This window comes from Cucurbita maxima, unplaced genomic scaffold (genome assembly GCF_002738345.1).
Source record: "Cucurbita maxima cultivar Rimu unplaced genomic scaffold, Cmax_1.0 Cma_Scf00006, whole genome shotgun sequence".
NCBI classification, from domain to species: Eukaryota; Viridiplantae; Streptophyta; class Magnoliopsida; order Cucurbitales; family Cucurbitaceae; genus Cucurbita; species Cucurbita maxima.
Genome location: NW_019272022.1, coordinates 2,649,208 through 2,677,127, shown reverse-complemented (window position 1 = coordinate 2,677,127; position 27,920 = coordinate 2,649,208). Strand labels below are relative to the sequence as shown.

Below are 27,920 nucleotides of genomic sequence, written 5' to 3'. Positions count from 1 at the left end.
GAAAAAAAAAAAAAAAAAAAAAAAAAAAAAAGATAGCAAAAGATATTAAAGAAGAAAGATAACCCAATAGATCATAGCAGATAAGAGAGAACATAAAAGATTATAGCATTAAAAAACAATATTTTGTATGAGAAAAAGACAAATGGCTAAAATGGAAGGAGGAAAGAGATGAAATTGGGATTTGAAAAAAAGAAAAAGAAAAAAGAAACCCATCCTAAAGGCGATGAATTGGGTTGTAAAGTTGGCTTGGCCTCGAGCTTTTGTTGGAACTAAAATCCAATTTTTCAGAGTGAGCAAATCTCGGAGACGGGTTTTAGATTTACATGGAAACCAAACCAAACCCACATGAGTAAATTGCAGTGGGGATGGATCATACGACTCATTTTTCACCATCACAGTCGGTCTACCCATGAAATCAGGAGAGTGGAGCGAGGATTTGGGCGACTTAATCGATTTCTCGCTCTCTTATGTATTATTCTAAATCTCTTTTTCCTATTTTCAAATCTTCCCCCTTCTTCTTCGACTGATTTGATTTGATTTGATTTGATTTTTTCTTCCAGACATGTAACTGGATTTCAGAACAATCTAACTCTTTCGAATCTTTTTGTTGTTCTTGCCTTGTTTGCTTCATTTCGCTCTTTGAAATTCGTGTTGATTTTTGTACATCTGGTTCTTGTTTGTTCAGAATCCTTCATGCTTTGTGAAGTGGATTACAGAGCTAGGGTTTTAGTTTTAGTACTGAGAAAGCTGAAACTAGGGTGGGAGTATTAGAATCTTGGGTTTTTGTTTTGAATCATAGATGGAAGATGATAGGAATGGGCGAAGAAGAGCAAAAACGGAGGTGTTTTAATCATAGATTTGGGAGTTTTGGGACAATTGGTGGTATTAGTGGTAGATCTTCTTCTAAGAAACTAAAGCCAAAGCCTAGGAAAGTTCCTCAAAGAGGGCTTGGTGTTGCACAGCTTGAGAGGATTAGATTAGAAGAACAGCAGAAGAATGGTGCTGGTGCTGGTGCTGCTATTTTTTCATCTCCTTCTCCATTATCACCAACGAAATCCTCCTCTTATATGTCCTTACCAATCCCCAGTTTTCGCCAATCCAATCGTTCTTCATCTTCGTCTTCGTCTTCGTTCCTCTCGCTCCCTCCAGTGAGTCTCTCCTCTTCCACCTTAATGTTTGGACCTCCTCTGCCTGTTCTTAACATGGCTGTTAAAGATTCTTTCACTGTTCCATTGGTGGATCAAGCAAATAGTGGTGGATCTGAAACTGGGTTGTCTGCAGTTTCTATTTTGGAGCAGGGAAATGCTCTCAAATGGCATAGCTCTTGTTTATACTCTCTTGAGAAGGAGAATTGTGGGTTCCATCCCGGTCAGGCGTTTCGTTCGAATTTCGATTTCCCTTATGAAGTTAGCCCTCCCTGGCCTTCCCCCGAACTCCTTCAAAGAGTTCAGCAGAATCATTCACCTTCTCCAATGGTAATCCATGAGTTCTTCTTTTTCCTTGATTGTATTCTTTTTAATACCTATTTGATTAATGGAACTTGCAGGTGAATGTGTCTTCAACAACTTCACAGTCTTCTGGCCTTAATACCCAGATAGAGCCCCCTTCAAACCAAAGCTATTGTTATGGCAACTACTCAACCATCTGGGCAGACAAGGAAGAGAAGGTGAATTCATTTACTTTAACCATTATGGTTTTCTAGACAGATTATCCCCCACTGAAACATGCTCTGCTCTTGTTTGTGGAATTCCAGCATTTAGTTTAGCTCAAAGTATAGCTGTTTCTATGAAAATGATTGTGTAAATTATGTAGTTACAGATGGTTGGCACAAACAGATTGTCTCTCTTTAATCCAAACAATCCAACCGATCCGACTTTCAATTACAACCACTATTCCTTAGCTATTCCAAATAGATCAAATGATTCTACTTCGCACGGCAGTGGAAGTGCACCGAGTTGTCGGTATGACAAACCCTGATTTGATCTTACTCTATATGCTCTAGATATACTATAACAGCTCAAGCCTACTGCTAGCGGATATTGTCGGGTGATTGTGAGATCTCACATCGGTTGGGGAGGAGAACGAAACATTATATATAAGGGTGTGGAAACCTATCTCTAACAAACGCGTTTTAAAAACCTTGAGGGAAGCCCGTAGGATATAATATCTGCTAGCGGGGGGCTTGAGTTGTTACATATACAATCATATATGCCAAAAGTGTTGTTTCAATGTGCAGAGAGGTTCATACACCGAGTTCCTTGGAAAACAACAAAGAAGATGACGACTTAAAAGGAAACTTCCTTAGCCTTGCTTGGACATCATGTCCAAGCTCGAACAATGTCAACTGCCCTCGAACTTATCCACTTCTGCAGAACCATATGCATTCCGATTCAGAACCGCATCCTTTTCAGGTGAGAAAAGAGAAAGGGCGTAATGGTTTACATAGCTTTGGTTGTGTGTTTTGCTGAAAATCGTTTCTTTTTCATTTGACATGTCGAAGGGAGGAGGGAGACGTGGCAGGTTGACGGGAAAGCAGCCATTCTACAGCTTCCTTCCACCTGCAGAGGCAAGAACGAGGAGAGAGAGCGAGATGGCGGTGAACAACAACAAGTTCAAGGGGGAAGCGGGAGAAAGAGTTGATCTAGATTTGAAGCTGTAGAAGGTAGAGAGGCTAATGCTTTGTTGTTGGTACCAAAAGTGGCTGGTGTTCATATCATATCTTAGAAATCAATTGCTACAAAACCTGTATGTTACTCTCTTACAACTTCTGGTTTTTGGTTAAATTATGCAAAATTTATGTTAGGAAATCCAAATCTTAGCCTGAAGTTGGTTCTTCTTGGTGCCTTTTTCTGTTGCTGCCTTTTTGTTTTTCATTTTTTCATTTTTTTTCCCTCTCTTTTTGGTTGGCCTGCTTTAAAAATTAAGAATTAAAGAAGTTCAGGTTCCGTTTCTCTCTCCAATTAATGTGGGATCTAACTTCGTTTGTCTCACGGTTTTAAAATGCACCTACTAGGCAGAGGTTTTCAAATCCTTACAAGAAATGTTTCGTTTTCCTCTCCAACCGACGTGGGATCTAATCTCACAATTCACCCCCTCGAGGTTCTAGCATCTTCGTTGGCACACCACTCGGTGTCTAGCTCTAGTACCAATTGAAATAGCTCAAGCCGATTACTAGTAGAAATTGTCCGTTTTTTCCTGTTACATATCGTCAGTCAGCCTGCTAAGTAGAGGTTTTCACACTCTTGTAAGAAATGTTTCGTTCTCCTCTCCAACCGACGTGAGATCTAATCTCACAATCTACCCATTGGGGTTAGTGTCTTCGCTAACACATCACTTGGTTTCTCCTCTCCAACCGACGTGAGATCTAATCTCACAATCTACCCATTGGGGTTAGTGTCTTCGCTAACACATCACTTGGTGTCTGGCTCTGATACTATTGGTAACAGCCAAAACTGATTCTAGTAGATATTGTTCACTTTAGCTCGTTATATATTGTCGTCAACCTCACAATTTTAGTTCACCACTAATAGATATGTGTCTATTTTGACTCGTTATATATCACCGTGATCAAAGACGTCGGTCGTATATTGACAAAAGTAGGAACAATAAAGCAAATAAAAGAGAGAGCAGAACAGTAGAGTGTGTCTAACACAGCCTCAGCAGAAGAGAGAGCAGAACAGTAGAGTGTGTCTAACACAGCCTCAGCAGAGTGTCTAAAACATCCGGAAATTTAGATCAACAAACCTCCTGTGAACATATATAACTCAAACACACCAACTCATCTATGACCAACCAAACACATAATCAAGGACATAGACCAGCACAAGAGACAGGGGGTAGAGAAGGAGAGCCACCAGGGCTGTCCACAGCGGGAACGCGGTTCGGAAGCTCCCGAGCAGTCCCATGATCATCGTAACGACCAGAATAACCAATACTTCAGAAGAAAAGTTCCAAACCAATCCTCTCAGATAAACAAGAGCCAAGAACACAGATAGACAAAGCACATTGTTCATTGTCACTGCTCCATATAACTGCACCAAGGAAGCTTAGATATCAATCATTCTTCCCCACACAGCACACTTCAATATTAAGTATATAAGAAAGAACAAACCTCAGAAAATGTTAAGGAGGCGGTTTTTCGCTTGTCACGGCTTGCAAAGATTATAGCAGAGACTGCTTCACTGGAGTTGGTTGCTAAAGGCAAAGCTATAAACGAAATGAAGAACGCAGGGATACTCGTTGCATTGGAGAAGTTATGTACAACGTCGACCAAAGGATCGGCAAAGGCAGCAGCAATGGCTGTTCCAAGCAACAAGAAGAGTATGGCTCTGATCAACACTCCCTTGCTCTCCTCGACACCCTCTACAACCTCGTCACTCTGTTCCCCGACATCCAGCAAATCATGCTCTCTCTTTGTTTCCTATATATACATCATGTCATGCTTCAGAAACGTGACGGTAAGAATCAAGAGGAAAATTACAGCGCTCGCCGACCAGGTTACAACTTACTTGATGAAAGTTGTGCAGGTATTTCAATGTGTGTGGACCATCATCAGCTCTGCCAGTTCTTGCTCCTTGTACTTGAGCTAGCCACCTAATGATCCCATTAGCAAACTCGATAGAATCGACATGGTTATCACGAGAAGTATCGAAGTCACTCAATATTTTGTTAACAGCATCATCATGATCTAAGTCGATCGCCTCAAACTGAATGCCAACGATTAATGCTCTCAGTTCAGAAGCTGAAAGAAGTCCATTCTTATTCGCATCGATTCTTGAAAATAGCCTGTCATGAATGTTCATTGAGCAGCAATCAGAATCTGATGTAAGGCAATGATCAAAATGAAAGATTGAACTTATTGTGTCAACGAACTAACTTTTTTATTATTTCTCTATCTGGCTCCCCACTTTCTGTCAGGAGTCTTCCAAGTGCTTGCTGTTTTAAATGTTTTAAGAGCCCGAATATAACATGCTTGTGCTTGACAAAGGCAAGTTTCCTCCTTTGAATCCATGGCTGGAAAACCTGCACAAATTTTTTCAACTTATGAAGTGGATATCAAGTTTCTTAGCACGCCAGTACACTGTAAAGGTCTTGACCCTTCAGTTGCAGCTAAATGTTTCGACTCGGGAAGACTAGAATAGCCGCCAATGTTTCTTGCTCACCGAATTCAAGACGTTTGAAGGGAAGGTAAGCTCATTTGAGTTAGAATTACGGTTATAAAGACCTCTACTATGGACAATGAGTTAAAGTCAAAAGACGAAGACAGAGTCTATTTGCTTTTTCACCTATTTACCTCGTGAAAGAATAAAAGAGAAATAAAAGCGAAAACTATTACTCCTTGTTAACCTCTCCAACTCGGCTTCTCTTACCTCCTTCACGTTTCAGCTCTTGTTCTACTCCCCATGTATGGACAAATAGTTCCAAAAGACGAAAATAAATTGTCGAGTAAACCGTAAAAAGACGATAAGAAATAGAGAACGCACCTGGTAAAGGCAATATATAATGAACATTGAAACAGAGATAATAAGAGCAATCAACACAGCCAAGTGCCTTCCTGAAGTTGAATTGAGCAATTGTGGAAGTTGAACTACTAAAAATGGAACAACAGATATAACCATAATCCTGGCAGCATAGCTGGTCCAAATATCAGTGCTCACTCCAGATTCTGCCAAAGAACAAATTACAATGTAAAAAAATATGTCCTTATCTTTGTAGATCTTGATTACCCATTACAAATGCCATCATCCTTGTTTGAACAACATAAAAAACACAAACCAAATGTAACACAGCCAAGTAATTGTCCCGTGAAAATAGTCGTAGCGTGCACACGAGGCATACAGGAACACAAACAGACACTTCGGAACTTCTTCGGATATATTAATGAAAGCATATGACAATGGCTTATTGCATGAAAGCAAAATGACATACCAGTCAAGCTAAATCCTTTTGTATCCTGTAAATCTATGGCAACTGAATCCTGAAGGTCACACTTGCCAACAATCACACATGTGCCCCAGATGAGTGTGAGCAGCATGACAGTTGAACCAGCTAAGAGGCCCATTCCCACAGAAACCTGGCTTTGTGCGACTTCAGCACTTCCTGCAAGACCAGAAACTATAGAAAAAAGAAGATTAGAGGGTTATCTGAAATAATGCATCGATGGTGATATTAGACTTGTAACAACTAGTGATATTGTCCTCTTTGAGCTTTGAGCTTTCCCTTTTGGGCTTTCTCACAGTTTTTAAAACGCGTCTATTGGGAGAGGGTGTCCACACCCTCATAAGAAATGTTTCGTACACCTCTCCAACCAATGTAGAATCTCATAATCCACCCTCTTGGGAGTCCAACATCCTCGTTGGCACACCGCTCGGTGTTTGAGTCTGGTACCATTTGTAACAGCCCAAGCCCACCGCAGATATTGTTCTCTTTGGTCTTTCTCTTCCGGCTTCCTCTCAAGGTTTCTAAAACATGTCTGTTGGAGAGAATTTTCTACACCCTCACAAGAAATGTTTCGTGTCCCTCTCCAACCGATTCGATGAACGAGGTTTTGGAAAAAATCGTGCCCAGTGTGGAATCTAAGGGCTACACTTTTGAAATATCCCGGTTCAAGAAAAAGGGATGAAAATCATTCAGGTTCTTGATGTTGAGGTCTGATCAACGAGGTTTAAATCAAATCAGCAAAAGTTGAAGTACGATAAAGTTGATATCAACAACAAATTGCAACAAGAGTGAGCATTAGCAAAAGCAGAGAGATCCGCGAGCCAAGCAAATTCAAACCCAACAAAGTAGAAGTATAGCAGCAAATGAGACTTTAAACAAACACTTTTTCGGGTCAATTACCGAAACCTTTGAAAAAGTAGCCAAGATAAACAAAAGACAAATTCCTGATTTATTTTCGGGTCAATTTCTGCGATCAAACAGGTCGTATGAAGATGAACAAATGGAAAAGCAAAGTAAAATGCAGATCTATCAATCATTTTCCACAAATCCCAGTGATCTACCATATTAGAAATCATGCTTCAAAAACCCATCAAAGTGAAAAAGTAAGCAACAAGTACCAAGAATGAGCATAGCATCAGGAAGAGCACCAAGCGCAGGAAGAAACAATCCCCCAACAATTCCAGGTCCCAAAATCTCCAACAAGAGCTCGCTTCCAGTAGACAAATACTTAGCAGCCAAGAACATCAAATACCCATAAACGATAATCAAGAACAGATTCCCCAAAGCAGAGGTAGTACATGGAAGAAACCCATAAGACTCCTCACAAGATTCCTCCGGCGTAGAGACAGATTCCAACGAATTAAGCCGCAAATTTTCCTGCAATTCATTGACGCCATCGGAGACCAGATCAGAGGAAGAAGAAATAGAAGAAAATCGACTGCTGTTGGATTGACCACAGAGGAGGAAGAAAATGAGGAGGAAGATGAGATACAGAGGAGGTCTGGACATGGCTATGGGAGCAAAATCTGGAGGTGCAGCGAGAGAGATGAAGTGGGTTTGAAGAACAGAGCTGTGGGATTAGCTTAAAAGAAGGATCGATTGGTTTGTGACAGAGAGATTTTGAGACTGAACCTGTGGGGCTTACAGTGCTTCCATGTGAGGAGGGCGATCTTCTCCGCGAGGAAGATGAAAGAATTTAATTTAATTTAATTATTAAAAGTTGAAAATTCTAAATGATTTTTTTTTTTTTTTTTTTTTGCATAATCAAATCATTTCATTTATTCTTAATTGTTCTTTCGGAAAAGGAAATGGTCCATATAATAATTATTTCGACTAAAGTTTCTTTTTCGTAATATAAAATTGAGGATTATGAATTAAAGGATTCCATTAATAAATTTAAAAAATATTAATTTTGTATCGGTTAAGACGTTGATATATTTTTAAAAATTAATTGATTGATTTATTATATAAAAAATTTAATTTTATATTAATAACATTACAAATTTTCAATTTTACACTCATCTTTAAAAATTTATATAATAGTAAGACTATAATATAATATAATATAATATAATATATATATATATATATGTTCTTTTCAATATTTATATATTTATTTGCAACGTGAGCACGTGTAATAGTAAGATGGAGAATTTAACTAATTTCGGGTAAGGTAGTTCTGAGCAAAGATAAAAGATCCACAGGTTGAATCGAACTTATATGACAAGATCGAAACAAAGAGGTGGTTAGAACTTTCATGATATAAGAGTGTTCAACAGGGCATACGGAATGTGAAAGTAATATTGATCTAGTGGTTCACGTGCACGTAACATGTGGAAGTATCTCTTATGATTTATTATTTAAATTTTTTTGGGATCTCAACCAAAAGTCTAACGTAGTTTAAAAATTAATGATTTTCAAATTGAAAAATCTTGATTATTGAATAAATATATGTGTTGGATGAAAAGTTTCAGTCGCTTAACTTAAGAAATGATCATGAGTTTATAATCAAGAAATACTATCTTCATTGGTATGAGACGTTTTGAGAAGCCTAAAACAAAATCATGAGAGCTTACACTCAAAGTTGACAATATTATATCATTGTGAAGTGTCGTGTTCATTTAACTTGATGTGAGAGTCATGCCTACATAACTATATTCTTTTTTTTTTTTTTTTCGGACTAAAATTTGTAATTTAATTTTTTAAAAATTAAAAGGAAGGGAAGGGAGACCATATTTGCGGAGTGAAGGTGACAGCACGTGGCTCAATTTCATTGGCAATTATATTGTATTATCTTATTATTATTTTTTAGATAATGCCATAGCCATCTACTTCACTCTTTGAATCGTACAATAAAATAAAATATTCGGTTCTTTGAAAAATATCTTTTATTGATTTATAAATAAAAATCAAAAGTTTAATGGTTTGATTCTCCGCGAGGAAAGCGGGCTTTGCCCCAGCTACCGCTATCCGTGGGAAACCTAAAGAGCTACTGAAGGAATGGGATGCAGTCTCTCCCTTGGTCTTTTGAGAGGAGAAGGAAGAGAAGAAAACGTCCTTAGCGCAAGTTTTTTTTTGTTTCCTGTGCCCTTACTAGTAATAGTAAAGGGGCTCTTCGAGCAAGGAGGCATCCTGGTAGGAAAGCCGACCACTACATAAGCCGCCATTCGTCCAGGAGAGAAGCAAGCTACCTTTCTTTGATCCACCTTCCCGGGCGGGGAAGAGAACGAAAATAGGCCGTGGATGGTGGTCATGGTCTTGTTCATTCGCAACAAAATATTTTCTTTGTGCGGCGGTAAAAAAAAACACCCGGATTGGCTACTCTTCTCTTATGTGTGTGGCCATGGGCTTTCTCAGACAGACGATCCAGATCGAAATAATACCCGACATCTTCAATATTTAGTATAATTGATATAATTATAAAATTAACATAAAGATCTTTATGTTGTTAAGAGTTTATAATTTAACTCGGATATGTTTTTTAATATCTATATTGAAATTATTATTTTTTTAATTGGACGCTATCTTTTATTTATAGTGTGGTCCAATCATTATAATTCTTTTTTTTTTTTGTTTTAATTTTTAAAATTTGAAAGGATGGAACTTAATGAATAATTCATTGGAGACTTAATAATTAAATAATACAAAAAAGGTCTAAATCAAAGTTGAAATAAGGAGCTAAGATTATGAAATTGATTTTTACATTTATCCATATATTTAAATAGGACAAATAATTTGACGGATCTTTCAATAAAGGCACTCATGCCACGTGGGATGGGAAAATAAATCAACTTATTTAAAGTATTTAAACCTGTCCACATGGCTTTTTTTAAATCAAGGTGGAGTTTTTGTTTTGTTGACATGGCAAATAAATTGCGTATAGAGAAATATATATGTTTATTTATTTATACTAATAGGTTGACACGTGGACGCTAAATACCGGGGGATGTCGGCCGTAGACGCAGAGCAATCCGGAAATGATCGGACACGTGGACGGCGTTAGATACATCTAATGATTAAAATAAACCTATTAATAAAATTCCTTTTTCTTTTTAATTCCTTTTCTTTCCTTTACCATCTAAGTTATGAACTGATATGATGCTACATTATTTAAAAAATTTAAATTAGTTTTTATGGTATTAATAAAATTATAATTTAATATCAATATTTTAAAAGGTTAAAATTTCACTTTGGGTAATAATCAAGATTAATTACTAACTAAATTTAAAAAATAAAAATTTAATTGGTTAAAAAAAAGTCGTTGAGCATTCGAATAATTGAATTAATTATTAATGGAGAGAATACGTCCCTAAGGTTAATATTTATTAATTCATAATAATATGAATTATTTAATTTACTTAATGTAATGAATAAAAAAGTATTTTAAAAATTTATTTTTCCCACTTATTAAACAAACTTAATTGATTTATTAAAAATTTAATCTAGAAGCTTAAAAAAGTGTTTTTGAATATATATATTAGATTTGTGTTAATTATTTTTTTAATTTAAAAGTCTATTATAAACTTTATAATGTATTCGAAATCGTATTTAAAACTTCAAATTTGTTGTTTAAATAATTCAATATTAAAATATATTAATTATTAATATAAAAAACTATTTCTATATAACAAGGATACATAATATTTTATTGGATATGACTCCCCGACTTCTAAATTTGTTATTAATTTTTAAGATTAATTTTTGAAATAAAAACATATAAGTTAAGGATCAATAATCGGTGAATGATAACAACATCGTTAGACAAACGGCAAAAACGACTGTTTGAACAATGTTTAATGTAATGAAATATAGACACAAACGGTAAATTCAAAGCATTAATTAAAATGTAAACGTGAGTGAATAATTTCATATTTATATTAGATGGGTTTTGATGGTAAGAATTTTATTTTATATTATATGTTATCAATTGGGTTAGAAATAATATATATATTTTTTTACTTATAAAATTTTGATTTGGCCTTGAGAAGTACGAGGAACTTACGTACTAATTACCAGCTTTAAAAAAATGTTTAAAGATGTTTTGTTGGTTGAATTATTCGATAATTTGTCAATTATTAATTATTATAATAAAAAATACATATATTTTTATAAATCATTTAGTTTTATAAATTGAGTTATTCAATTTTAATTTTTTTTTTTATCAATTATCTATTATCTCAAAAATATTTTAAACTTTTTAAAAAGCTTTAAAAATAGTTAATTTTAAAGAGAAACTTTAGTATTATATTTTTTTTTTTATTATTATTATTTTAATATTCATGTATAAAAAATATTCAAATTTTAAGAGTAGCATATTAATAAATTTAACTTTTACAAAATAAAGTATTTATTATCGTGTTGAGATATATAATATTTGAAAAATATATTATTTATGGAATATATCTTTTTTTTATTCTTTAATTTATAGTATATTTTATTTTATTTTCAATATTTAATTAGTTTATATTTTCTTATTGATAAGTATTAGTTGGTAGTATATTTTTAAAGTTTATAAATATTAATGAGAACACACTTCGATTCAATTCTCTTTGTATTTCTCATTCTTAACAAATCATAAACGGTCTATCTATATCTTATAAATTATCTTTAAAAATTTTATTTTATTTTAAAGTTAAAAAAATTTACTTCAACAAACTTTATATACATTTTTTTTTTGAAGTTTTTAAAGAAATTTAAACATATATTTTAAAAAAGGGTAAAGATATTGTAAATTTAAATTTTTTTATAAATATTAATGATTATTTTTTTTTTATAAAAAATAAAGTACTAAAGTTTATATCTAAAATTAATATTAATGATATGTTTGAATTTTAATTTTTTTTTAAGAGAATTATTGATATTTTTTGATATTTTGAATATTAATTTAGTAAAAAAAAACTTATGGATATAAAATCACTTAAAATTTTCACATTGCTTTGGAAGATGGTATTTGGTCCATGGGGAGGTTGGCGAATTAAGTATTAAGCTTCGCAAGGATGGAGGGAAATTCCGGAGAGATTTTGCCCCAATTTTCTGGGAATCCAAGCAAGAATCCAGGAAAATTCCTGTGCACATTCAAGAAATTCAGAAGACGGTGGGCTTGAAAGCGATCCATAACAGACGCGGTATTCATTTGTGGTCGCTTCTGCAGGTTTGAATACTACACAATGAATATACGAACACGTCCCTCTCAAATTCCCCAGAAATAGTCTTCTGCTAATTAATTTTTTATTCTATTTCACATTTCAACTTTGAATCTTCCATTCATTTCCCCCCAAAATCTATCTTACATCAATGTCGATGGAATCGGAAATTGGGGGTTTCAAAAAGTGATTATGGATGATAAAGAACATCTGGGACTAGGATTTAAACCTAATTTCTTCCACGTTTTTCCAATTTGTTCATGTTCATTGAGTTGTTTGAGGATGTTGGAATGACATGATTTGTATAAATAGCAATGGATGTCTACTGATATATGTTTACATTCGTAAAGAATTTGGAAATTTCTCTTGGTTGTCCGTATTATGAATTTCAGTCTGAGCACTTGTAAATAGAATGTCAAATTTTGTTAGATAATCAATGTGTGACCATGGTTGTTGGGATTTAGAGTTGGGGGTCGAGTTCTTTGGTTATTATATACCGAGTCATAACTCTAAGAAAGCAAATGGTTCGTGTTAATTTCCACGCACATGAAATCTGTAAATTTCGTAGTGATTTGGGACTATTCGACTCAAAAGTAGAGCAAGAAAAGAAATGGCATACCGTAGTCAACAAGTAAATTGTAAAGAAAATGAGTTCCATGGGGCAAATATAATGGAGGGCTAAGCCTTTGGCTTTTACCTCTTCTGGAAAATGGGAAAGTTGTCCTTTCTGTTTTCTTTCTTGTTGTTTTCTCTAATAGTTGCTGGAAAGCATGGAACTCAAAGAAATGTGGGCTCAAAAATGATTGGTGGTGGAAAGGGCAGAATAGGGGCCATTGTAGACTGTAGTTCTAGGATTGGTAAAGAACAGAGTTTAGCCATGCGGATGGCTATAGAGAGTTTTAACTCGAACGATCAAAATTTCAGTCTTGTCGTCACAGACTCCAAAAGTAATCCCTATCAGGCAGCTCTTGCAGGTAAGAGTTTGAGCTGTTTTTTAGTAGAAAAAGACCTGTTTTGTTCATTAAGTTCTAGATTAAACCAGCTTCTTTTTATGCATCTAACAGTGTTTGTCATAAACACAATATAAATAAACTATTGAATTTGCAGCTGAAGATCTGATCAGTAGGCAACGAGTTCAGGTTCTTATAGGGCCACAAACCTGGGAAGCTGTTTTTGTAGTTGCCAAGGTTGGAAATAAGAATCAGATACCGATACTGGCGTTGGCTAATGACATGCCAAAGTGGGCAACTGAGAGGTTGGATTTTGTGATCCAAGCTTCTCCATCCCAGTTGAATCAAATGAAGGCCATAGCTGCTATTATTGGTTCGTGGGATTGGCATCTGGTTAATGTTATATATGAAGAAGGAGATTTCTCGACCGTGGACATATTTCCTTACCTTGAGCATGCTCTCAAAGATGTAGGAGCTGAAATAAGTGAATTTGTTGGTCTCCCCCATTTTGATTCTAATTTACTATCCACTGAACTTGAGAGGCTAAGACGAGGGCCAAGTAGAGTTTTTGTAGTTCATATGTCTTTCAAGTTGGCATTGCATCTATTTCAGACTGCAAAAGACATGGAAATGTTGGGAAAGGGTTATGTTTGGATCACTACTGATTCTTTCACAAGCCTTGCACATTCTATGAATGCTCCTACCAGTTCTTCACTGCAAGGAGTTATTGGAGTCAAGAGGTATTTCCCGGAAATCAACCCTCTATTTCATAATTTTTATATTCAGTTCTGTAGAAGGTTTAGATTAGAGCATTCTGACGAGTACAACCACGAGCCTAGTATTTTTGCGGTACAGGCTTATGATGCCACAAGAACAGCAGCTATGGCAATGAGTGAAACCCGAGAAACAGGTCATCACTTGTTGGAATCAATCAAGCTCACTGATTTTCAAGGATTGGGAGGAAAGGTTCAGTTTAAGGACAGAAAATTAGCCCCAGCCCATACTTTTCAGATCGTCAATGTTGTGGGGAGAAGTTATAGGGACTTAGGCTTCTGGTCTGACGAATTAGGCTTCGCACGAGAATTGGGGGGAAGTTCGTCTGCTAACTTGTCAATGAAGGATCTTGGTCAAGTGTTTTGGCCAGGTGGATCTACAGATACTCCAAGGGGATGGGCTGTACCGACAGATGCCAATGAGTTGAGAATTGGTGTGCCAACTAGTCCCATGTTCAAGCAGTATGTAAATGTGGAAGGAGATCAAACAGGAAACAATTTATCCTTCAATGGACTTGCAATCGATTTGTTTAAAGCAACCTTAGACCATCTGCACTTCCCTCTGCCACACGAGTTTTTCGCTTACAATGGAACGTATGATGATTTAGTGAAGAAAATCTATTTGAAGGTAAGAACAAAATTTCACATATTCTTAATATAAGAGTTCCCTTTCGAATCTGTCATAAGCATATACTGAAATCTCATATGATCAGAACTTTTGTCTGAAGATACATCTGTTTAAGTTGGGTAACAAAGCTAACACTGATATCTCATGGAAAGATCCAACAACTTATTTTTTGTTATGCCTGTCTATTAAGGAATTCGATGCAGCAGTAGGTGACATAGCAATAGTATCAACGCGTTACGAACATGCAGAATTTACACATCCTTACACTGAAGCAGGACTTGTGATGATTGTTCCTACCACAAAAAATAGAAGTAATAGAGCATTGTTTTTCACAAAGCCCTTTACAGTGACCTTGTGGATCATAATTGCTGTGGTAAACGTGTATAATGGCTTTGTTGTTTGGTTCATAGAACGAAATCATGGTCCTGAACCTGAAGGTTCGATGTTTAATCATGCTGGAACCATACTCTACTCTTCCTTCACCACTCTCTTCTCCTTGCATGGTAACCAAAACAGTTCATTAATTATGGTTTTGCCGTTTTTGCAATTGGAAGGAGGGGAAATTCACCATTGATATTGGCTTATTTGTTTGGTTAAAGGTAACAGGCTGCACAGTAACTTGTCGAGGATGACCATGATGGTTTGGTTATTTGTAGCACTCGTGATAACTCAGATATACACCGCCAATCTTACTAGCATGCTCACTATTCAAAAGCTCGAACCGACTATATCGGATATTGAAACTCTCCATAGAATGAATGCATTTGTGGGATACGGCAGAGGATCCTTTGTCAAAGGATATTTGGAGCAAGTTTTACACTTTCCTACAGAAACCATAAGAAACTACTCTACCCATGAGGGTTTAGCTGACGCTCTCAGAAATCAAGAGATAGCAGCTACTTTTCTTGAAGTTCCCTTTGCAAAACTATTCCTTGCAAGATATTGCCGGGAGTTCAAGATTGCTGGGCCGACCTACAAAGTTGGAGGATTTGGATTTGTAAGATCATCTTGTTGCATTTAAAACTCTTCATTCTAAATATGTTTTCATCCCTGCTTCTTGATGCCCTGCAGGCGTTTCCGAGAGGCTCTCTGTTGTTACCATATATCGACGAAGCATTGCTTAAGGTATCTGAAACTGGGAAGTATAGAGAGCTGGAGGACAGCATGATTGCTAATGTGAAATGTGAGGAAGGGGAAGGGAAAGATAGAATTACAAGCCTCAGTCCCAATAGCTTCTTTTTTCTGTTTTTGTTGAGTGCAGGAGTATCAACAATAGCACTCGCCTTGTACTCCTTCAATGCTCGTAACTCGAATCTTCAGCGAAACAATGTTTGGAGATTAATGGTAGCTGTAGTGAGACACTGGGGAATCAACAGAACTCGATTTTTGCGACTGAGAAGGGATGAGTCTCGAACCATCTTAAATAACATGGGAATTCAAGTCTAGAGAACTGTATTTAGCTTCCATGTAACTTGAAGTGTTGGTAGTTCTAGAGCTCCCCCATCTTTGTAATGGAGATCAGAAGAAGACTGAACTCCATCACACAGATGAGGGAGCTCTAGTAAAAATTATGTGTTTGATCCAAATAACATGTGGTTTCTCCTCAATTGAATGTTTCCTCTGTGCCTTTCCCAACACCAGGGTCTCAATATGAGCCGGTAGCGGGTAGTGTAACAGCCCAAGTCCACGCCAATATATATTGTTTTTTTAGGCTTTTTCTTTCAAGATTTTTCTCAAGGTATTAGTTAAAGAGAGGTTTTCACACCCATAAGTTAAGGGATGTTTTATTTTACTCTAAATGGTATCAAAGTCAGACATTGGATGGTGTGCCAGTGAGGATATTGGGTCCCCAAGGAGATCGGATTGTGAGATCCTACATCAGTTAGAAAGGAGAACGAAACCTTCCTTATAAGGGTTTTGAAAATCTATCCCTAATGGACACGTTTTAAAAACTTGAAGGAAAGCTTAAGTGGTGGGTTTGGTCTGATATACATTTCTTCAATTAACTCCAAATTATATATAGTTTACTCCCAAATAAATATAAATATTTATTATTTCGAACATTTACATCTCACATTTAATATTCACACCTACAAAATATTATATATATATATATATATATATATATATATATATTTCGATTGATTTTGATTATAATAAAATAAATATGGCTTAATTTAATATATTAATATATTAATATTTTTTTTTAGAATAGAAAAATGGGAAGAAAAAAAAAACATCTCTTCACATGATTTGGAGAAGCTAGAGAAGAAAAGCATTTAATTAATCCAATTAATAAATCCACCCTTAAAAAAAAAACCCAATAATCTTTAAAAAAAAAGAAAAAGAAAAAGAAATTGTTTTTGTTTTCATCAGCACCCTCCTAAACCAATCCCACCCACGTGTCAACACGTTGACCGTTGATTATCAAACTGTCAAGTGGACCCCACCGCAAAACATCCCAAGTGAGAATTGGAAGCAAATCACGTGAAGGAAGTCCATTTTGTTAATTCAACTTACAGCCAGCTCCGTCTCCGTCTCCGTCTCCGTCTCAGCCATTCGCGGCGGAGCTTCTTTCCCTGAAGACGGCGGCGCCGCCCCATTCTGATTTTGCTTGCTTCCCATTTTGTTCAAACTTTGTTGATGATAAACTTGCCTTAATCTCTCTATTTCCTTCCTTAATGCCTCTTGATGAGCTGAAAAAATAAACACAATTTATCATTCATTAATTAACATTTTTCTCTAATTAAATTACCAAAAATAATAACAAATTACCATCTTTGAAAATCTTATCTTGAGCCAAAGCTGCAATTCTCTGTTTAAGAGCACTATTATCAACATTAAGAATCAATCTTTGATGATCCAAAAACGCCACTCTTGGGGACAATGCTGAAACTTCTGTCTAAAATCACAATCACAAATATTAAAATAAATTTTTACAAAAAGAAAATTAAAGAGAAGAATTTAAATAATCCATACCTGTAATGTCGTTACACTTCTCTCCAGATCACAAATGTATTGTAATTTCCTGACTCTCGACCTTTGTGCTGATTGTCGATTTGCTAAAATTCTAACACCCAAGAAAAACCCACCCATCAATCGTTAATATAGTTACGTTATTTATGACGTGGGGTCATTCATGCACTGATTATACCATAAAGTTGACATCTTTTGTAGCTATATCAGTTCATGTGTTATGGGTATTTGTGGTTGATTTTATATTATTTATGTTTAGATACAAATTTGAAATTAAATTTTAAAAAAATTGATTTTGAGATGCGTTCATGTGATTAATTACCTCTTAACTCGTTTGGGATCAATGGTGTTATCACCGCCGGCGGAAGACGGCGGCGGAGGTTCAGATTGCTGCTCTAATTGGCAAGAGGAGCTTTCGACCTCACCCGGTTCATTCTTTAATTGATGCGGCGGCGGAGGTTCCGACGGCACTGTCGTCGTCTTTTCAACGTTATTACTATTCTGGTCGGAGGAGGACGAAGGGTTTGACGACGCTGGAACCGCCACGGAAATGTCATCGGAAAACATCGACATAAGCTGGTCGTCGTCAAGCCGGTCAAACGTCGGAGTAGCATGCTGTACGGCGACGGCAACAGTGGAGGAGGAGGAGGAGGAGGAGGAGTTACGACATTCATCAGAAAATGGGGTTTCGAGAAAAGCAATGGAGTCGCTAATGGATCTCCGGTGAAGGCCACGGCGGGCAGTGGAGAAGTCGAGAAAGTCGTCAACCCATGAAGGGTTATGGTGGGAAGCGGCGGAGGATGGCGGCGGCGGAAGGGAATGAGATAAATTATGCATTGTAGGCCAATTTTGAGGGAAAGAGGGTATTTTTGGGGGCAATTGTGCCATAAGGGAATTTTGGACACTCAAAATGGGTGAGGAGTATGGGTTTATAATGATATAATCAAAACGGTGTGGTTTGTTAGAATCTCGTCTTTAGATGATCACTAATGAGGTCGATCAGAGGTTATAGTCTCTTAATAATTCACACCCACGTTTGTTACAATATTGTTATCTTTTAGTAATTGTTGACGTTGATTAAAAATGTACGAGCTTTCTTACTCCTAATTGTGCAAGATCGACATATACGTTGCGACCGTTTTCGTAAATAACTATATCGGAATAATATTTTATTTTTTTATAAATTGAAATTTCACTTTCATATAATTCAAGAGCCCCAAAGGTATAGGAAGAAGGAAAGTGGGTCACATGGGGTGGGATTAGGGACAGCTAGCAACAGCTGTGTGGAGGGAGGGGTTAATGCAACTTTGGCCATTTTTATTTATTTTATTTAATATCAAAATTCTATAATAAATATAAAAATTAAAATATATTCATCACACACCACGTCCCAATCCCAATGGGTATCCCTCTCTGTGTAAAGAGAGAAAACAAAACATTTTTTATAAGGGTATGTAAATTTCTCCTAGTAGACATATTTTAAAATTATGAGGCTAATGACGATACGTAACAGACTAAAACAGACGACGGTGGGTTTGAGCTGTTACACGTTAAAATTCTAAATTTTTTAGATGAGGTGAACATAGTTTAACACTAATTGACATTCTAATTTTTGAGATAAAGTGAACATAGTTCGGCCATTTCTTTAAAATCGAAGATTTTAATCTCACTGTATGTTGTATTACAAAAATTCTCATACTTTTATGATGATAATAGTATATATCTGCTTAGATTTGATACACGTAGAATGATTGAAGAGGAATACGAGGTTATTGAATTCGATTCTTAAAATAATATGAATTAATATTGAGTTGGTACCCAAAATTGTTCGGTATCTCTCATTAATCATCACATGCACACTACACTATTGCCTATCTGGAGATTATCCTTTGAGTTACTTTCTTGTTTCGTTAATATTTAATTTAATGAGTGTTTTTTTAATTGAAATTTCAAATTAAACTTAAAATAATTTGGAAATTATGACTAAAATGATGATGTCCTCTCCTTCTACTCCCCATGTGAACTGTCCTCCTATGCTTTGTCCCCAACTCATACTCACATGGCTGTCTCTCTCTTTACTTTCTAAATATGATCGTCGTAAAATTAATAGCTTTTTTTTTTTATTCGAACTCGTTTGAGTTGAGTTGAATTAAAGAAATAAAAATTTTTGGTTCAATTCTCGGTTGTTTTTCATAAAATTATTATAAGTTGATTAAAACCAATTATTATTATTATTATATATATATATTTACGATATAATTATTTAATGAAACTATTTTGATGAAAAAAAATTATATCTCGAAGAATTAATTAGTTTAGAAAATACTATTTATATTCATTATTAATTATTTAATAAACTCGAATGATTAGGGACCAAAGATACATATATAATATACATTTAAATTTAAAGTCTTTGATACATAAACTAACATTTAATATTATTTAGTAATTTTTAAATTTTTGTTTATTTGATCATTAAAATTTTAAAATCTCAAGTGACATATTTAATTTTTTTTGAAAAATATAAAATTAAATTTTATATCTAATAAAATTTTAAAATTTTCAATTTTATATTTACCTTATAGAAGTAGAAAACAAACCACAAATAGCTAGGTTGATATGATTGGATAATCTAATTAACCAAAATTATTTAATCCTAAATCATAAAAAAATTCAATTTCCGGGTTCGGTACACACCGCCCATCACGCTATGGGAGCTGGCCATACTTGAAGACGTTACCTTAACTGTAAGGAGGGGGATGTCGAAGGCAGGGGTAGTGACTGGAGTGAAGTCGTAACAAGGTAGCCGTACTGGAAGGTGCGATTGAATCACCTCCTTTTCAGGGAGAGCTAATGTTTGTTGGGTATTTTGGTTTGACACTCGGGTTTAACCGAGGTGTGAATTTGAATAATTAAATTAGATTTTGTTAATCCCAAGGTAAGTAGGAATTATTATCCTAAGAACAACTCTATTATAGGTGGGAAGCATGTGCAGAGACTTTACAGATTAGAAGCCACAACAATATTTTTTTATAATTAAGAATATTTACCCAATTTTAGGCACTAACAAATATTTATTTTATTTTAATTTTGGGATCCCAATAATAATATAACAGTACAGTACGGGAAAGCAGCGATGTGAACCACACCGCAATTATTGCCACGTGGGAACACCAACCACCCAATTATGTGTTTTTCTTTATTAATTTTTTTTTAAAACTTTATTGTGTGGACATAATCATGTGAACGATACTTTTTATAGGAGAATTTATATTTTTATATTTTTATATACTCTTTATTAATCGATTTTCCACGTAGAATTAAAATATAGATTTTATTCCAATAATAGTCTTAAAATTTTAAAAATTACAAAAATACTCTTATCGTTAAATTTTTAATGAAAAATATTGAGATCGTTGGTTGAAGAGAAAACAAACATTGTTTATAAGGGTGTGGAAATCACTCCCTAGAAAACGCGTTTTTAAAACCTTTAATGGAAGTTTGAGAAGGAAAGCCCAAAAGGGAGTTACTAGCGGTGACTTTAGGACTTGAGAAAGCCTAAAGAAAACAATATCTTATAGCGTTAGGCTTGGGCTGTGTGAAAACTTTTCTATAATAGACTAATTTAAAAACCTCGAGGAAAAGTCTTAGGGTTATACCAGATGTTTCAAAACTCTTAAAATAGGTTAAAAAAAATATCCATTATTATTATTATTTTTTTTTTGAAAATTATAAATGAAAAAAAAGCTAAATTGTTGCAGGGCATTTTAAATTTAATAATTATTCTTGGGGTAACTAGATCGATGTCGAAATTTAATAAAGAAAAAGGATTGTTGGAGCCCAAGCTCAAGCCCAGACATAAGCCCAAACTGAAGCCCAAGTTTAAGCCCAAGTTCAGGCCCATGATTAAAAAGTCCAAGTATGTTAGTAAGCCTACAAACAACAGTAAGTGGAAGATCACTACCGATTTGGTCGAAACGTTACGATTACGCTTACGAGTGATCGTCTTCAACAATTTCAAAACGTCTCTCTGTGTTTCTCTTATGCCTTGGAGCTCCAATTCCCGATCCATTTTCAGACCCCTTCAATTCCAACCACAACCACAGTCATCCGATCCCACCTGAAGAAGCAAACTATGGCTGCCTATAGAACGGACGACGATTACGATTACCTCTTCAAAGTGGTTCTCATCGGTGACTCGGGTGTGGGCAAATCCAATCTCCTCTCCAGGTTTACGCGCAATGAGTTCAGTCTCGAGTCCAAATCCACAATCGGCGTCGAATTCGCCACGCGGAGTATTCGAGTCGATGATAAGATTGTCAAGGCTCAGATTTGGGACACCGCCGGTCAAGAAAGGTTCGTCGACTACTTCTTTAACTTCTATGACTCTTTTGGATTCTGACATTGTCTTACTGTGGATCCTGATCATTCTATTCGTGTCTGTTTATTGAGATCTAATATTATAACTTGAGATTTTGATGGTTCACTGAATTGTTGGGAATGACGGGGACGCGGGATTTATAGGGCTTTGGGTGTGTTCTTCTGTTCTTGGGGGATCTGAGAATTAAGTAGCTTTCAGATATTGGTTCTAAGAGATTGCTTGCTTGTTGAGATGGTGATCGCGTTATGTATCTGATGGAATTGGAGTTTCTGGGGATCAAACTCTTAGATTCCTTCAGTCCCGAGGAATTTGATACGAGTTTTAGAGTTGTGAATGAATTTTGATCGATTTTCTTAGAGTAGTCTGAATTCTCTCTTTAAGTAATAGTCTGGATCTGTCAAGAGAAGAGTACCCAACTATTCATGATGTGATTTTTGTATCTACTTACTGAATCCATAAGACCGTAATGAATCAGGCTTGTGCCAAAATGTAGTATGCAATATCTTTTGTGTAGATTTGGCATGGCTAGCAAAGCCGGATAGAGTGATACTGATAGAGATTTCATGATATGTTCACCTCAAAAGACCCTTGTGAAAAATAATATTATTTGGTGTCACTTGTTTCATTTGTTATGGTTTTCCATCAGGGCAAAGTATGAAACTATTGTGAATGATATCTTATAAGCTTCTTTTTGGCAGATACCGTGCAATCACAAGTGCATACTATCGAGGAGCCGTTGGTGCATTGCTTGTTTATGATGTAACACGACACGTGACGTTCGAAAACGTTGAGAGATGGTTGAAAGAACTCAGGGATCACACGGATTCCAATATTGTGATAATGCTAGTTGGTAACAAGGCAGACTTGCGACATCTGCGTGCTGTTTCGACTGAAGATGCCTCGGCCTTTGCAGAGAAGGAGAACACTTTCTTCATGGAGACATCTGCCCTCGAGTCTCTGAATGTCGAGAGTGCTTTTACCGAAGTGCTAACACAAATCTATCGTGTAGTTTGCAGAAAAGCACTCGAGATTGGGGAGGATGCCACAACATTGCCTAAAGGACAAACCATTAACGTTGGAAACAAGGATGATGTTTCTGCAGTGAAGAAAGTTGGTTGCTGCTCTTCATGATCATCAACTATTTGAATATGAGGTACATCATCAAAGGAGTGAATGGATGAATTCCTAATGCTGTCTTGAGTTTCCAATCCTGCTGGATTTGCTCGACCAAACATTTTAGTTTATGGTCATTTTGAGCTTCTGGGAGGGTTGGATTCATCATATTTGGAGTCTTTTGAAATTGACACTTCTTAATGTCAATTCCTTGTACTTCCTAGTCCGAGCTCACTCTCTTATATTGTTTTAAGTTTTGTAATGCCCCATAGTCTTGAATTGTATCAGATTTCTAGGTAGAGATATCTATTAAACTGAGGGTTGTATGTAGGTTAAATGTTCAGTTGTTAAATGGGAGCAGAATTTTTTAGTTTCTTCAGTTACATATTATGTTTAATTTTGTTTTTGTAATCCTCTTTTCCCAAAACCAAACCATCCTTGTTAGAGATTTGGCTAAATTGTAAAAAATATCACTGGAATTCGCCCCTTCGATCAAAAGTATATTTTCTTTTTCAAATTTTGTTACATTAGTTTTTGACCTTTCATGAACCTTCTATAAAATTTAAAGGGCCATGGCTATTTGAGAATGAAGCCACAATTCTCCGTTCGCAGATAAATAGAGACAATCCATAAAGATAGGATATAGATAACCATGAGCATCCTAACGAGCTAAAGTTACCAAGCAGAACATTTTATCCAAGAAATCTACTAAGACAATGACAAAATATGTAAAAGAACTTACTCCAGTGATGTTAATCTGCATCAACCTCTGTGAAATCCTGTATCCTCACTGAATGCTTAGACGTTTTGCGTAGTTCATCAATTTCAATCGGTAAGAACGGATCAGAAATGACTTTTTCAGGCTGCAACATCTTAGGACAGGCTACAAGGACAAAGAGGACAAGTGAGATGAGCAATCTAAAAACATTCTATGTCGTACATGTAATGTAGTAGATTTAAATACCAGCAACAGGGCATTGAGCTCGTGATCTCTTGGATTTTAGGTACTGCATTATGGCAACCTTTTCGTAGACGTGCTTGCATTCCGTACTGAAAATTGCAGAAAGTAGAGACAAAAAAGAGACTTAGTAGAAGTGTTCAAATGCACAATGGCCTGGCCGTACTGTCTATAACAACAGGCTATGGAAGTTAGCTTAAACATAAGCATTATATCATCGATCCAAAAATGAAAAATTAGAATCGTCCTCTTCAACCTGTGGTTGAACTCAAAGTAAAAAAAACCAAGAAAAAACAAGAAGGCCTATACATTCCATGTGAGTGAATCTTTTCCACAACCTAAAATGATTATTTGTTTTAAGGAACAAAAAACAATTTCGAAACTCGGCTCTGAAAAAGAAGAAGATCCAAGTGCTAGACTAGCTCATTCCATTTTTAAGGCATCCACTTGAAAAATGAAACTAGAGATAATAAAGCAAAAGCATGTAGCCATTCCCTTTCAACATCCATGCTGTTAGTGCATAGACAAGTATGTTAGGAATAACGACTCTCCACAATGGTATGATATTGTCTACTTTGAGCATAAGCTCTCATAGACTTGCTTTGCCTCGTACAAATGGAGATGTATTCTTTACTTATAAATCCATGATCATTCCCTCTAAATTAGCCAAACGTGAGACTCCCTCCCAACCATCCTAACAAAGCAGACTTCTTTTTCAATGCTAACAGAAATGGTTCCAATTCTTTATCCTTCATGAAAATATGTTTAGTTGTAACATACCTTCTAACAGGTTCTGCCAATTCAGTGACAGGCTTTCCACTCAACGGGCAAGTGACATTCAATAGATTACACTGAGTACTGGTCATCACAACGTCCTCCTGCTCCTCACCAGGCATTGGTTGTCCTGCGTGATGAACATTCTGCCGGAATATTGGGAGATAAGTTAAAGCATTGGAAAGAATAATGCAATTGGAAGAACAAAAAGATGGTTTCCAATCATTTATGAATTGCAAACAGGTAAAGTAGTCTCTCTTGCTTACTTCTCATATACTTTTGTTGGGAACTTTCACAGTATTAGTATAATTATTTGCACAGATTTGAGAACTTTCTTGTTGCTGCCATGCATAATCAGTTCTAAAGCCCGACTAGTAGAAAGTCATAGAAGTGAACTAACGCATTCCAAAATTTCCTAGTGCATATTAAAGAAGAGATGCATACCCAAATAGCTTCTCTAAACTGTCGAATTATTGAATGGTTCTGCAAATTTGAAGACGAATTTTCGCTGACTTTTGCAACTTCATTGTCAAGTAGTTTCTCAAAATCAGTTAACTACATGATCAACATAGAATATTATGTACGGAGGAAGGAACCATCACAATGAAACTTAACAAAAAAAAAAAGAAAAAGAGTGTAGTGGAAAATGCAGTCAAGCACCTCTTCTTGTGGTTCATATATATTTCCAACTGACTGAATTGCAGATGAAAAGTTGCTACATTTTTCATAAGTACTCAACAGCTCAACAACAGAATTTTCAAGCTCCTTGACCTAAAATAATGTTCAAATACCAAGTAAATCATTAGTTAAGAGTTCCAAACAACAATGATCCTCAATCATCTTTAGATTGTATGTAATTGACAGAAGCAGAAAATCCACCAAAAGTATATGTGGTTGCTTCAATATCTTATCCTAACAACATTCTCTTCCAAAATAACAAATTACAATAATTTCTGATGTTCGAAATTAAGGTCAATAGTTCATAATACCATCCTCGACTGATTGTCCCTCTCCAAATCCACCCCGATTTCCTTCATCATGATCAGCGACTTCCGTAATTCCTGAAATTAAGACAGTAAAATCCAATCACAGAAATAAACAGATAACCATCATCATTCATCTAATTCCTAACAAAACATACTTTTCAACCTAATAATCTCAATCACTCCTCAAATTTAATTCACCATTCTTATCTCGTCTTCTCGGACCACGAACTGAACAAAACGGGTTGGGCGGGGGGATTTTCCATTAAAAGAATACACAAGATCATCTTCCAATAGTTTTTCCAGCTTTCAGAAATCAAGAAAACACAGTTCACAGAGCAAAGTGAAGGAAATACAGCGTTAGAACTGACGCTCTATATAGGAAATCGAGATCTTAAAGCTAAAAACAATATATATTTAGCAACGGCAACTTCATTTCCATGGAAATTAGAAAATTTAATCTGTCGATCGGAAAAGCACAAACAGTAGAACAAAAAGAAGAACAAATTGAAAGCAGACAAAGAAGAAAGAGAATAGTATTAAGAAAGTTACGGCAAGGAGGGATTGATTCTCAGAGTTCATAATAGTGGCAGCGGATTTGATTCTTTCGGAAACGCCAGTTGAATTGGAATTGGAATTGGAAGTGGACGCCATTCCGTTGAAGAAGAGATTACCGAAAGTAAAACCCCTCCGGCGATGGTTTGGTTTAAGCGCCAAAAGCTAATCCCCGCTTCGCCAAAAATAAATAAATAAATAAAGGGTTCAAATTTTTAGAAATCAATTTAGAAAAAAAAAAAAAAAAAAATAGAGGTAGCAAAAACAACCATTTTGGTTGGGACAACTAGTCATATCCCAAGAGTGCATTTTAGTCTTACAGACATGATTTTGATAAACGGTCGTAGACTTTTATATTTACCTAATAAGAAATAGTAAAAGTCTATCTAATATGAAAATTAATTAAAAAAAAAAGTTTAGAATAGATATACGGCCATGGACAACATGTCTTGAACAAACATGGTTAAGACATCTGACATGCAGTCACAATCAACATACCTTAGTAAGATGATTCGGACACTCCGTCAAGCTCAAACTTACTTTTTGTGTTAAAATTAAAGATTTGAAAACAATAAAACATTAATTCGGTCTCTTTGTCCTTCTCATTCCTATTCCTATATTATTTTCTTGAAATTATTAAATGCAAAATATATGATGTGAAAAATATTTTCAAAATTTATTTAAATTTTGTAATTTGTTAATTTAATCATTAATTAAAAAAAGTATAAACTCACTAAAATAAAAAAAATATAAAAAATTATTGGATTAGTTTAAAACTAAAATAATTAACGAAATATTTTGAATTTTGTAGTATAATTATATTTTATATTTCATTGAAATCATATAAAAATAAATAAAAGAAAAGAAAAGTTAAGGTAAAGATGAAAAAATGTGGTTTTTTGGTTATAAAAATTTGTTAAATGAAAAAATAGAAAAAAAAACAAACTAATTAAATAAATAAAAAAAAGGAAAATGCAAATGTAAATGGGAACTGTGGATTTATTTGGAAAAAAGAAACAGAAATTAACTGGAAATGATCCATTAATAAATAATAAAATAAAATAAAAATGGTAAAAAAAACAGATTTAAATACCAATGGAAGATGAATCAAGCTTCAACACACTGATTTGGAATCCAAGAAGAAGAAGAAGAAGAAGAAGAAGAAGATGAAGATGAATCCATTCAATTCCATGCTTCCATTGTTTCTCCTAAGCGTCTTCGCCCCCTTCTCTCCGGCGAAACCAGACGCCGCCCTCATCCGAAACCTCTGCGGCAGAACCGAGCAGCCGGTGATTTGTTCTGCTTGCCTCAATTCCGACTCCGCCAGCCGGACTGCCAATGGGCGTGGACTCGCAGTCATCGCCGTCGGATGTGCGGAGAGGAATACCAGAGCAATGGCCCAGAGGATCGGCGACATTTCCCGTAGAACGCCGAATTCCCCTGTGAAGACGCTGTTGAACGATTGCTGGTTTTCCACAGGGTATGCCGCCGGCAATTTTCCAGGAATCAGAAGTGCGGTCGAAGAAGGAGATTATGCCCGTGCCAGAAATGGTGTGGAGATTTCGATTAGGAATGTCAATAGCTGCTTGGCTGGGTTCGATAAAAACCCTTCAGTCCCGGTGCCGTCGGAGGTTTTGGCGGGGACGGTGGCGGCCGTCCAGAGCTGCCGGATTGTTTTGGGGATATTGAATAACATTTAATATTTCTTGTATTTTTAAATATTTAAATTTCTCATTGCCACTAGAT

At 35.6% G+C, this 27,920-nt stretch overlaps 7 protein-coding genes across 10 annotated transcripts; 4 read left to right on the top strand and 3 right to left on the bottom strand.

Annotated features, from left to right (window-relative positions):
- Nucleotides 1-187: 187 nt before the first annotated feature.
- On the top strand, nt 188-2,837 carry LOC111480450. Of its 2 annotated transcripts, none has more exons than XM_023125492.1 (5): nt 188-1,475; nt 1,547-1,666; nt 1,813-1,961; nt 2,237-2,411; nt 2,501-2,837. In XM_023125492.1, exons 1-5 carry the CDS (start codon nt 807-809, stop codon nt 2,657-2,659), a joined length of 1,272 nt encoding a protein of 423 aa, XP_022981260.1. In that variant the 5' UTR covers nt 188-806; the 3' UTR covers nt 2,660-2,837. The 2 variants fall into 2 exon arrangements, with proteins under 2 accessions (XP_022981260.1, XP_022981261.1); XM_023125493.1 differs by having other exon boundaries at nt 189-1,475; nt 1,819-1,961.
- A 750-nt stretch (nt 2,838-3,587) lies between these two features.
- On the bottom strand, nt 3,588-7,646 carry LOC111480448 (sodium/calcium exchanger NCL-like). The gene is made up of 7 exons (XM_023125491.1): nt 7,059-7,646; nt 5,929-6,114; nt 5,484-5,665; nt 4,877-5,022; nt 4,509-4,785; nt 4,112-4,420; nt 3,588-4,031 (listed from the first exon to the last, which is right to left on the bottom strand). Exons 1-7 carry the CDS (start codon nt 7,447-7,449, stop codon nt 3,783-3,785), a joined length of 1,740 nt encoding a protein of 579 aa, XP_022981259.1. The 5' UTR covers nt 7,450-7,646; the 3' UTR covers nt 3,588-3,782.
- A 4,230-nt stretch (nt 7,647-11,876) lies between these two features.
- On the top strand, nt 11,877-16,069 carry LOC111480896 (glutamate receptor 2.5-like). Of its 3 annotated transcripts, XM_023126121.1 has the most exons (6): nt 11,877-13,057; nt 13,191-14,434; nt 14,625-14,745; nt 14,845-14,937; nt 15,034-15,431; nt 15,506-16,069. In XM_023126121.1, exons 1-6 carry the CDS (start codon nt 12,793-12,795, stop codon nt 15,878-15,880), a joined length of 2,496 nt encoding a protein of 831 aa, XP_022981889.1. In that variant the 5' UTR covers nt 11,877-12,792; the 3' UTR covers nt 15,881-16,069. The 3 variants fall into 3 exon arrangements, with proteins under 3 accessions (XP_022981889.1, XP_022981890.1, XP_022981888.1); XM_023126122.1 differs by having other exon boundaries at nt 11,877-12,091; nt 14,625-14,937; XM_023126120.1 differs by having other exon boundaries at nt 14,625-14,937.
- Nucleotides 16,070-16,686: 617 nt separating this feature from the next.
- On the bottom strand, nt 16,687-18,323 carry LOC111480942 (basic leucine zipper 34-like). Its single transcript, XM_023126182.1, has 4 exons — nt 17,733-18,323; nt 17,414-17,504; nt 17,210-17,336; nt 16,687-17,130 (listed from the first exon to the last, which is right to left on the bottom strand). Exons 1-4 carry the CDS (start codon nt 18,296-18,298, stop codon nt 16,946-16,948), a joined length of 969 nt encoding a protein of 322 aa, XP_022981950.1. The 5' UTR covers nt 18,299-18,323; the 3' UTR covers nt 16,687-16,945.
- Nucleotides 18,324-21,383: 3,060 nt separating this feature from the next.
- LOC111480945 (ras-related protein RABA1f) lies at nt 21,384-23,287 on the top strand. The gene is made up of 2 exons (XM_023126184.1): nt 21,384-21,766; nt 22,490-23,287. The coding sequence occupies exons 1-2, from the start codon at nt 21,546-21,548 to the stop codon at nt 22,920-22,922; spliced, it is 654 nt and encodes a 217-aa protein (XP_022981952.1). The 5' UTR covers nt 21,384-21,545; the 3' UTR covers nt 22,923-23,287.
- Nucleotides 23,288-23,483: 196 nt separating this feature from the next.
- Nucleotides 23,484-26,350, bottom strand: LOC111480943 (E3 SUMO-protein ligase MMS21). Its single transcript, XM_023126183.1, has 7 exons — nt 26,172-26,350; nt 25,626-25,697; nt 25,297-25,407; nt 25,081-25,191; nt 24,643-24,782; nt 23,869-23,954; nt 23,484-23,787 (listed from the first exon to the last, which is right to left on the bottom strand). The coding sequence occupies exons 1-7, from the start codon at nt 26,271-26,273 to the stop codon at nt 23,657-23,659; spliced, it is 753 nt and encodes a 250-aa protein (XP_022981951.1). The 5' UTR covers nt 26,274-26,350; the 3' UTR covers nt 23,484-23,656.
- Nucleotides 26,351-27,346: 996 nt separating this feature from the next.
- LOC111480766 lies at nt 27,347-27,874 on the top strand. Its single transcript, XM_023125935.1, has one exon. It carries the CDS (start codon nt 27,347-27,349, stop codon nt 27,872-27,874), a length of 528 nt encoding a protein of 175 aa, XP_022981703.1.
- Nucleotides 27,875-27,920: the final 46 nt, after the last annotated feature.

What these genes read in the sequence shown, in the direction of transcription:
- LOC111480943 (XM_023126183.1), bottom strand. Translation starts at nt 26,273, where the DNA reads ATGGCGTCCACTTCCAATTCCAATTCCAATTCAACTGGCGTTTCCGAA. An exon ending in TATATGAACCACAAGAAGAG is followed by an intron (nt 25,192 to 25,296) that starts GTGCTTGACTGC and finishes TTGATCATGTAG; the next exon opens with TTAACTGATTTTGAGAAACT. An exon ending in AGCTCAATGCCCTGTTGCTG is followed by an intron (nt 23,788 to 23,868) that starts GTATTTAAATCT and finishes TTGTCCTTGTAG; the next exon opens with CCTGTCCTAAGATGTTGCAG.
- LOC111480450 (XM_023125492.1), top strand. Translation starts at nt 807, where the DNA reads ATGATAGGAATGGGCGAAGAAGAGCAAAAACGGAGGTGTTTTAATCAT. An exon ending in GGGCAGACAAGGAAGAGAAG is followed by an intron (nt 1,667 to 1,812) that starts GTGAATTCATTT and finishes TAAATTATGTAG; the next exon opens with TTACAGATGGTTGGCACAAA. An exon ending in GGAAGTGCACCGAGTTGTCG is followed by an intron (nt 1,962 to 2,236) that starts GTATGACAAACC and finishes TTCAATGTGCAG; the next exon opens with AGAGGTTCATACACCGAGTT.
- LOC111480448 (XM_023125491.1), bottom strand. Translation starts at nt 7,449, where the DNA reads ATGTCCAGACCTCCTCTGTATCTCATCTTCCTCCTCATTTTCTTCCTC. An exon ending in AAAAGGATTTAGCTTGACTG is followed by an intron (nt 5,666 to 5,928) that starts GTATGTCATTTT and finishes GTTCTTTGGCAG; the next exon opens with AATCTGGAGTGAGCACTGAT. An exon ending in ACCTGCACAACTTTCATCAA is followed by an intron (nt 4,421 to 4,508) that starts GTAAGTTGTAAC and finishes ATGTATATATAG; the next exon opens with GAAACAAAGAGAGAGCATGA.
- LOC111480945 (XM_023126184.1), top strand. Translation starts at nt 21,546, where the DNA reads ATGGCTGCCTATAGAACGGACGACGATTACGATTACCTCTTCAAAGTG. An exon ending in GACACCGCCGGTCAAGAAAG is followed by an intron (nt 21,767 to 22,489) that starts GTTCGTCGACTA and finishes TCTTTTTGGCAG; the next exon opens with ATACCGTGCAATCACAAGTG.
- LOC111480942 (XM_023126182.1), bottom strand. Translation starts at nt 18,298, where the DNA reads ATGGCACAATTGCCCCCAAAAATACCCTCTTTCCCTCAAAATTGGCCT. An exon ending in GATCCCAAACGAGTTAAGAG is followed by an intron (nt 17,505 to 17,732) that starts GTAATTAATCAC and finishes CTTGGGTGTTAG; the next exon opens with AATTTTAGCAAATCGACAAT. An exon ending in AGATAAGATTTTCAAAGATG is followed by an intron (nt 17,131 to 17,209) that starts GTAATTTGTTAT and finishes TTATTTTTTCAG; the next exon opens with CTCATCAAGAGGCATTAAGG.
- LOC111480896 (XM_023126120.1), top strand. Translation starts at nt 12,793, where the DNA reads ATGGGAAAGTTGTCCTTTCTGTTTTCTTTCTTGTTGTTTTCTCTAATA. An exon ending in TGAAGAAAATCTATTTGAAG is followed by an intron (nt 14,435 to 14,624) that starts GTAAGAACAAAA and finishes CTGTCTATTAAG; the next exon opens with GAATTCGATGCAGCAGTAGG. An exon ending in CACTCTCTTCTCCTTGCATG is followed by an intron (nt 14,938 to 15,033) that starts GTAACCAAAACA and finishes GTTTGGTTAAAG; the next exon opens with GTAACAGGCTGCACAGTAAC.
- LOC111480766 (XM_023125935.1), top strand. Translation starts at nt 27,347, where the DNA reads ATGAATCCATTCAATTCCATGCTTCCATTGTTTCTCCTAAGCGTCTTC.